This window comes from Trachypithecus francoisi, unplaced genomic scaffold, assembly GCF_009764315.1.
Source record: "Trachypithecus francoisi isolate TF-2019V2 unplaced genomic scaffold, Tfra_2.0 Lachesis_group20, whole genome shotgun sequence".
Classification (NCBI taxonomy): domain Eukaryota; kingdom Metazoa; phylum Chordata; class Mammalia; order Primates; family Cercopithecidae; genus Trachypithecus; species Trachypithecus francoisi.
In genome coordinates, this window is record NW_022681466.1 from 35,493,994 (window position 1) to 35,503,951 (window position 9,958).

Consider the following 9,958-nt stretch of genomic DNA (forward strand, 5'->3'; position numbering starts at 1 on the left):
CTCCTGAGTAGCTGGGACTACAGTCTTGCACCACCAGACCTGGCTAATTTAAAAAAATTTTTTTTTAGAGATGGAGTCTCACTATGTTGCCCAGACTAATCTCAAACTCTTTGGCTGAAGCAATTCGCCTACCTCTGCCTCCCAAAGTGTTGGGATTATAGGCATGAGCCTTCATGCCCAGCCTGTTAACTGTCTTATGTGACTTCATTTGTATATGACAAGTTGCTTTTCTCTTGCTGTTTTCAAATTTCTAATTTTTTCTTTGACTTTTGACACTTTGATTATAAAGTGTCTTGGTACAGACTTTTGGGTTCATTCTGTTCGGGTTCTCTGGGCTTCATGTATTTGGGTATCATTTTCCTCCCCCCAGATTTATTAAGTTTTCGGTCATTATTTCTATAAATAAGTTTTCTTCTCCTTTCCCTCTTTCTCTTTCTAGGACTCCCAGAATGTGTATATTGGTCAGCTTTGATGGTGTCCCATAAATAAAGTCATAAGGCTTCACTTTTTTTTCCATTTTGCTTTTTCCTTTTTGCTTCCTTGACTGGATGATTTCAAATGATTTGCCTTCAAATTTCCTGATTCTGAGCACTTTGAGAGACTGAGGCTGGTGGATCACTTGAGGTCAGGAGTTAGAGACCAGCCTGGCCAACATGGTGAAACCCCATCTCTATTAAAAATAGGAAAATTAGCCGGGTGTGGTGGTACATACCTGTAGTCCCAGCTACTTGAGAGGCTGAGGCAGGAGAATCGCTTGAATCCGGGAGGTGGAGGTTTCAGTGAGCTGAGATTGTGCCACTGCACTCGAGCCTGGGCAACAGAGCGAGACTGTCTCAAAAAATAAAATAAATAAAATAAAATAAAATAAACAAATTTCCTGATTCTTCCTTCTGCTTGATCAAGTCTGCTGATGAACTCCTCTAGTGAATTTTTCAGTTCAGTTATTGTATTTTTAACTCCAAAATCTATTTAGTTCTTTTTTGTATTCTTTATCTTTATTGAAATTCTCCTTTTTTTCTATATTATTTTCTTGAACTTGTGAGCATCATTTTGACAGTTATTTTAAATTCCTTGCCAGGTAATTCATATACCTCTTTTTTTGGGGGGTTGGTTTCTGGAGATTTATTTTGTTCCTTTGATAGGGTTATTTTTTCCTGTTTCTTTATGTTTCTTGTAACCTTGTATGGTATCCACACATTTGAAAAAAGAGTGTTTACTGACTGGTTTTGTACAGGGAAAGACCTTCACTATGAGCCCGGGCAGGCATTCTGGGAGCCTCTTAAACCTTTTCCGTGGATCTGTCTTCTTTGGACTTGTCTGTAAATTCCTTATTAGAAATATTTGCTGGTTTTTTGTTTTTGTTTTTTTGGTCAGGGTCTCACTCTGTCACCCATGTTGGAGTGCAGTGGTACAATCTCAGCTCACTGCAACCTCGGCCTCCTGGGTTCAAGGGATCCTCCCACCTCAGTCTCCCAAGTAACTGGGACCACAGGTGTACACCACTATATCCAGCTAATTCTTGTATTTTTTGTAGACATGGGGTTTCACCACGTTGTCCATGCTGGTCTCAAACTCCTGGGCCCAAGTCATCTGCCTGCCTCGGCCTCTCAAAGTGCTGGGATTACAGGCATGAGCCAACACACCCAACTCTCTTTTGTTCTTAGTAGATTCCAAGCATATAGAGTATGCTAGGTCCAGTCAGTGCTCTATGACAAGCAAGACAGAAACCAGTCCCTAGACAGCTCCTTGAAAAGCCAAGATGCTGGATGCACACTCCAGGCTTTTCTGTACCCCGGAGGGAGTGGCCATCAAACTGTATGGTCCTCTGTTGCACTGTGGTTTCTGTGGAGCAGAAACTTGCTGCACAGCACTTTTGTTCTCAGTGGTCCCTGGGCATGTAGGGTATGCCAGCTCATGTCAGCTCTTCAATACAGGTAAGATAGAAGCCAGTCCCTTGGGCAGCCTCCCAGAAAAGACATAAGGTTCAGTTTTCTCTTTTCTCTCCAGGGAGAAGAAACTAGGAGCTAACTCCCAAACCCATGGTACTATTCTGAAGTGGGGACCATGACGAGAGGGTGCCACAAATTTTCCTCCCCGCTTTGATGCAGCCAGTAGTACAATTTTTTTCTCACTTGATGGTTTCATCCAACAGTAAACAGTTTTCAGAGTCAATACCAGGAGTTATTATTAAAGAGCCATGGGATACATGTGTATCTCTATTATTACCTTTTAGCTAAAAAAAGTTCATTTTATTATGATAAAGAGATGTTAAATTTTGTTTTGGATTAGCCATGTGTGGGTGTGGACCCTACCTTTTCAATTTCAGAGCTTAATTACTGCATTTGGTTTGATATTAAAACATAAAGCAGAAAACATTGCTTTGTTTGTTTTATCTTCCCTTTCCACATGAAGTGTGCAGTAGCATAGGTCAAACAGTAACTAAAGGCAAAAATGCTAAGTGCTGGTATCTAGTCAGCAGGTGGAGCTCAGATTCTTTCAAGTTTTCAAAAGCAGACAATGATATTTTACATTGAAAAGGCTTTCTTTGATTATAAAAAGGTTGAAATGAAAAGGTAAACATAGTACTAAAGTTCTTATTTTTATTTACTTATTTCTTTTTTAGAGACAGGTCTTACTCTGTTGCCCAGGCTGGAGTGCAGTGATGTGATCATAATTCACTGCAAACTCAAACTCCTGGCCTCAAGCAATCTTCCCACCTCAGCCTCCCAAAATGCTGGGATTATACGTGTGAGCCACCACACTCAGCCTAAAAATTTTCAGTTTTAGAGAATTTCACTTTTTTTTTTTTTTTTTTTTGAGACGGAGTCTTGCTCTGTCGCCCAGGCTGGAGTGCAGTGGCCGGATCTCAGCTCACTGCAAGCTCCGCCTCCCGGGTTTACGCCATTCTCCTGCCTAAGCCTCCCGAATAGCTGGGACTACAGGCGCCCGCCACCTCACCCAGCTAGTTTTTTTGTATTTTTTAGTAGAGATGGGGTTTCACCATGTTCGCCAGGATGGTCTCGATCTCCTGACCTCGTGATCCGCCGGTCTCGGCCTCCCAAAGTGCTGGGATTACAGGCTTGAGCCACCGCGCCCGGCCAATTTCATATATTTTTATGGTCTAATCATATTCCCCAAACAAACAAAATGAAAAACTTCAAGGGAAACGGCTTATTTAAAATTTTTTTAGTTTTAAAATCTAGAACTTAAATTTTTACCCTATAGTGACTTTTAAAACTAATTCCTCCAAAAGATGATGCTAGTTTTAGTAGTGTCAGCAGGGAATATTTATTTTGTAAAAGTCCAGATATCTGATTTTGCATTTCATTTGGAAGTACACCATACTAGAAAACACCTTAAACTCTTAGGTTTCATTTTTATGCAGTTTTCACATGTCACAAGTCAAATCATATCCTTTATAACTTGATTATATATATATATTAAAAGTAATTATATAATAAAAATTCAGATGGGATGTGATTTGCCCATAAGACAGTGTTATTTATTTGACCTACAGAATAATTTTAATTTAAGATGTATTTGGAATTGGTGGAGGAAGGGAACAAAAAAACTTGAGACTAGAATATTGAAATTATTTTTGCAAAAGGAGTAAAATTTAGAATATTAGAATGGAAAGTTGTATTGTTTACAAATTCTAGTTTCCCTACAAAAAAATAAGCAATTTGTGTGGGTAATTATGATGAAATTAAATTTGCCATATTCACCAGTTATTCTTAACCAGATAATATGTTTTCCCATCTCTGCCCTACTTCCACTGCCTCTTTTCTCTCTCCATTTGACAATTACTGTATATAAACAGAATGTTACTCATATGTTACTGATATATGAATGTTACTTTATATGTTACTGATACATATGCAGTAAAATTGCTGAATTGCAGAAAAAACATGGAGAACCATTCTGTATATTCAAAATACAAATTAGATTACTTCACTAGAAAAAGCAAGTGTATTACCTTAGCATGTAATATTTTAATAACTAAGTAACCAAATTTTCCCCTGGGTTTACCTCTTTCTTTAGGACTTTCTAAATGGGTACGGCAGCAGATTCAGCACCATTCAACCTTTGAAAGTGCACTGGAGTCCTTGGCTGAATTTTCCAAAAAGCATCAAAAAGTTCTTAATGTATCCATAAAGGACAGAACGAATGTGCAGGACACTGAGTCCACACTTGAAGTGACCTCTTTAAAGTACAGTACCCCACCTTATTTATTGGAAGCAGCAAGTCATCTATCACCAGAAAATTTTGTGGAAGATGAAGCAAAGATGTGTGTCCAGGAACTGCAGTGTCCTAAAATTATTACTAAAAATTCACCTCTGCCAAGTGGCATTATCTCCAGAAAGGAGAAAAGTATGAAAAGTTCTTCCCATTTACCTTTGATAGAGAAGTCTTTCATTATATTTAGTGAAATGATATTTATTTGGTATAGATTAATTTCCTTAAATATGGTGGTTTGTAATATAAGGTGTTATCATAAAGTAGTGAGACAGTATGGTGTACTGTAATGGGAACAAACTTTTGCCAGGGGACCAGAGCATATTTCCTGGTTTTCCACTAACTGGCTTTGCCACTTACTAGCTTTGTGATCATGAGCAAGTCATTTGACCTTTTTGAGTCATAATTGGGGGGAAAAAAATGCCTGCCTAGCTGTCCCTTCAGGTTGGGTTGTAAAGGTCAAAATTATAAATATCACAGCATTGTAAAGTACCATATAAGTGGGAGATGTTATTCTAATGGCTATATAAAAATTTGGCCTAATTTTTTATATAGATACTTCTATGTGAACTTCTTTTCCTATATAGATAGTTCTCATGAACTTATTTATTTTTAGGAGGTGAGAGATTTATTTTAAGTGATGAAAAGTAATTTTTTTTTTTTTTTTTGAGATGGAGTCTTGCTCTGTCACCCAGGCTGGAGTGCAGTGGCACGATCTCAGCTTACTGCAAGCTCTGCCTCCTGGGTTCACGCCATTCTCCTGCCTCAGCCTCCTGAGTTGCTGGGACTATAGGCGCCCACCACCACGCCCGGCTAATTTTTTGTATTTTTAGTAGAGACCGGGTTTCACCGTGTTAGCCATGATGGTCTCGATCTCCTGACCTCATGATCCGCCCGCCTTGGCCTCCCAAAGTGCTGGGATTACAGGCGTGAGCCACCACACCCGGCGAAAAATAGTATTTTAAAATATTTTAGAAAGAATCGGCCGGGCGCGGTGGCTCAAGCCTATAATCCCAGCACTTTGGGAGGCCGAGACCGGCGGATCACGAGGTCAGGAGATTGAGACCATCCTGGCTAACCCGGTGAAACCCCGTCTCTACTAAAAATACAAAAAACTAGCCGGGCGAGGTGGCGGGCGCCTGTAGTCCCAGCTACTCGGGAGGCTGAGGCAGGAGAATGGCGTGAACCCGGAAGGCAGAGCTTGCAGTGAGCTGAGATCCGGCCACTGCGCTCCAGCCCGGGCGACAGAGCGAGACTCCGTCTCAAAAAAAAAAAAAAAAAAAAAAATCATCTGTATCAGATTGGCAAACTGTGGCCCATGGGCCAAATTTGGCCTGCTGCCTGTTTTTGTAAATAAAGTTTAATGAAATGTAGTCACGTTCATTTATTTACATATTGCAAACAACAGCAGAGTTGAATATTTGTGTGTATTGCACTAGAACAGCGTAATTGAGTAGTCGCAATAGATACATTATGCCCCACAAACCCTAAATATTTCCTATCTGGCCTGTAACAGAAAAGGTTTGCCAAACTCTGGTCTATACCATTGAATATAATTTCAGTTGTTTTAATTCATATATGCAAGGCAGGTGGGTCATCTGAGGTCAGGAGTTCAAGACCAGCCTGACCAGTGTGGTGAAACACCGTCTCTACTTAAAAAATACAAAAATTAGCTGGGCATGGAGGCAGCCGCCTGTAATCCCAGCTACTCAGGAGGCTGAGGCAGGAGAATCACTTGAACCGGGAGGCGGAGATTGCAGTGAGCCAGGATTGCGCCATTGCACTCCAGCCTGGACAACAAAAGCGAAACTCAGTCTCAAAAAAAAAGGAAAAAAATCAATTTTTAAACATTTATTTTGTAGTATATAAATACTACAAAATAGCAGTACAAAATTCACTATAAATAGTGAATTCAAGCTGATTAACCTGGTAATCAGAAACCTAGGTTCTAGTCTCAGTCTTCTTACTAACCAGTTTTATAACTTTGAGCAAATAACTTAGCCTTATGTCACTTTCCTTATTTATTAAATAAAAGAATTAGTCTAGGTAAGTTTTTCTCAGTCACTGGTTAGTGGATTTTCAAGGCAAATGTTTACAGCCTGTTCCCTCCTATGCTCAGCTCCCTTCCTCTTCCCTTTTACCCCTTCTTTCCTCATTTATTCTTGGGCTCCCTGGTGTGGAATTTGATAGTTTACCAGACAGCATTATAACTTGATCTAGGAAACACTAGAAACCTAAGATTTCTTTCAGAGTTAATATTCTGTTCCAAGATAAAAATCCACTAGTATTCGTTGGGGGTTCTAAGTTACGTATCCTATACAGTTATTTAGGCATTGCTAAATAAATAATCATTTTAACCTAACAATTATGTTAGCTAGGAGCAGAAAGTTAAAGCTGTTAAATTCTTGTATTCTTAGATGATCCAGTATTGCTGGAAGAAGCAGTGAAAGCAGAAAAAATTGTGATTTCCAGATCTACAAGCCCAACTTTCAACAAACAAACAAAGAGAATTAGCTGGTCAAGCTTTAATTCTTTGGAACAGTATTTTACTGGTAAAATACCGAAGGCAACACCTGAGCTCGGGTCATCAGAGAATAGTGCCTCTAGTCCTCCCCGTTTCAAAACAGAAAAGATGGAAAGTAAAACTGTTTTGCCATTCACTGATAAATGTGAATCCTCAAATCTGACAGTAAACACATCGTTTGGATCATGCCCTCAATCAGAAACCATTATTTCATCATTAAAGATTGATGCCACCCGTAATAGAAAAAATCATTCTGAACATCCGCTCTGTTCTGAAGAAGCCCTGGATCCAGACATTGAACTGTCTCTAGTAAGTGAGGAAGATAAACAGTCCACTTCAAATAGAGATTTTGAAACAGAAGCAGAAGATGAATCTATCTATTTTACACCTGAACTTTATGATCCTGAAGATACAGATGAAGAAAAAAATGACCTAGCCGAAACTGATGGAGGAAATAGATTGGCTAACAATTCAGACTGCATTTTAGCTAAAGACCTTTTTGGAATTAGAACTATAAAAGAAGGAGATTCAGCCAGAGAAGTGAAAGCTGAGGATTGCACAGATACAAAGTTGAATGGAATTCTGCATATTGAAGAAAGTAAAATCGATGACATTGATGGTAAAAACAACTTTGATAAATGAACTGGAACTGGGTAAAACTCATGAAATAGAAATAAAGAACTTTAAACTGTCTCCTTCCAAAACTAAAGGCATGTTTCCTGGTTTTAAGTAATAATACTTAACTCTCAAGCGAAGTAAAAATATGTCATCATGCTTATGTTAAACTCTGTTGTAAGTAATGTGTACATTGAATAAGTGGCATACTTTTTAAAAAACTTTTATGTTCAGAAATGTAAATGTTATTATTCTTGAGTTTGGGGTTTTTTTTGTTTTGTTTTGTTTTTGAGACGAAGTTTTGGTCTGTTTCCCAGGCTGGAATGCAGTGGCGTGCTCTCGGCTCACTGCAACCTCCACCTCCAGGTTCAAGCAATTCTCCTGCCTCAGCCTCCTGAGTAGCTGGGACTACAGGTGTGCACCACCATGCCTGGCTAGTTTTTGTATTTTTAGTAGAGATGGGGTTTCACCATGTTGGCCAGGCTGGTCTCAAATTCTTGACCTAGTGATCTGCCCTTCTCTGCCTCCCGAAGTGCTGGGATTACAGGCATGAGCCACTGTGCCTGGCCTATTCTTGAGTTTTTATAAAGTAATTCATACAAAATATTGTCCTCAAATAAGTCTTCCTTAGCTAAATGCAATTTAAAATTATTCAAAGATATTTAGAGTTTCCTAGGGCACGTCTAGTTTCACGTAAATATTCATATTAGGTGGTTCTCTTCATCCATTTGTTTTCATACTGATACATAAAGATTAATAGCAGTCTAATCTAGTCACACCTCAGTCATATTTCACTGTGGATTTTACCTCAGATCAGTCCGAGACATTTTTAGAGATCACCATTTGTCTTGAAAGGTTTATTTCGTTATTAAACTGCCTATTTATAAGGTATTAAGAGAAATTAAGAAAGTGGTAGGCATTTTTAATTGAAATTGTTTTACATTATTTGTATAATAAGCCTAAAATCAAACATGTCATAAAAAATTGATGTAAAGATATAAAATGCCAAATGAAGTATTCTAAATTTTCTGTTCTAATTATTTAGCTTCATCATAATTGTGGAAAACAATACTAGATCCTGCTGAGTATTATATATTTTTCCTAGTGGATCAGTGAGTACCAAACACTAGATTAGAAGGTAATTTCTACATTGTTTGGAAAGGGTGAAACAATTTCTCCCCTCTGATATTGTTCTAGCATAAGCTTTAGTTATGCAATGACTAAGAAAACTTTATATATAAATTTGATAAGCAAACCCACATTTATAGCTGCAGCCAAAATATGTTTCCTTAGAGCACAGTAATCCTTTCTGTGAATTTTGATCTTGTTTGTGTTTTTATGAATGAAACTGTGTCTAATCAAAAATGATTATAAAAGATGCTCATCTCTGACATCATTCCAGAAATACATTCATTGATCTTTTTTTAAGAAACATGTGTTATTCACTGGGCATTAGGACTTTTTGTGAGTAATTTGAATTGAAATTTTATGAGCTATCCAAGAATTTTGTATGGTCTATTATTTTCAAGTCATAATTTCCAGTAAGGATTTATTTTACATTTCATTTGGATAAATGAATTATTATACAGGCATGTGTTTGCTTTCATTTTGAGATATTTAGATTTTTACAGCTTGTTTTTATAGCATTTGATGTTACAACTCTAAGCATAGTTCCAAGACATTTAAAATTAGCCAGGTGACAATTTACCAGTTAAAGAATTTAGAATATATTAGATCCCATCTAGTATTATATATTTTTTCTAGTTGATTATTGAGCAGTAAGTACCAAATACTAGATTAGAAGGTAATTTTTATGTTGTTTTGAAAGGGTGAAACAATTTTTCTCCACTGGTATTATTATTAAACCACAGATAGGGATAGTAGGGTAGTGAAACGAATAAATACCTGGTAGAAGACAAGAGACTTGGGCTCTACACCTGGCTCTGCCACTAATTTGCTAAGTCATATTGGCAATCACCACACCCTTCACGGAATTAGTTTCATCTGTAAAATGTAGAGGTTAGTACTATAAAATCATACAAATTTCTTTGTGCTTTAAGAATCTACAAAGGAATGTCTGTTGATATTCTGAGTCGATTTTCATTTGCTTTTGTTTCAGAACGCCTAAAATAAAGCATATTATTTCATAAAAAAGGTAAAGTGGCTCTTACTCATTTACATTTAGGGAACGATGGTGATGTGGTTTGGCTGTGTCCCCACCCAGATCTCATCTTGAATTGTAGTTCCCATAATCCCGACGTGTTGTGGGAGGGACCCAGGGGGAGGTAATTGAATCAGGGGGGTGGTTACCCTCATGCCGTTCTCATAATAGTGAGTGAGTTCTTATGAGACCTGATGATTTTATAAGGAGGTTTTCCCTGCTTCACTCTCATTCTTCCCTCCTGCTGCCTGTGAAAAAGTGCCTTCCACCATGATTGTAAGTTTCCTGAGGCCTCCCCAGTCCTGTGGAACTGTGAGTCAATTAAACCTCTTTCCTTTATAAATTACCCAGTCTTGGATATGACTTTATTAGCAGCATGAGAACAGACTGACACAGATGGTATGAATATGTGCATAATAACT

At 38.1% G+C, this 9,958-nt stretch overlaps 1 protein-coding gene across 1 annotated transcript in view; it reads left to right on the forward strand.

Annotated features, from left to right (window-relative positions):
• Positions 1–9,523, forward strand: part of BRIP1 (BRCA1 interacting protein C-terminal helicase 1) — a 183,892-nt gene extending 174,369 nt beyond the window's left edge. Inside the window, exons 19-20 of the mRNA XM_033183748.1 lie at positions 4,042–4,371; positions 6,654–9,523. Of these exons, the coding sequence (XP_033039639.1) occupies positions 4,042–4,371; positions 6,654–7,402 (1,079 nt within the window). The 3' untranslated portion in view covers positions 7,403–9,523. The remainder of the gene's footprint in view (positions 1–4,041; positions 4,372–6,653) is intronic.
• The last annotated feature ends 435 nt before the right edge of the window (positions 9,524–9,958 follow it).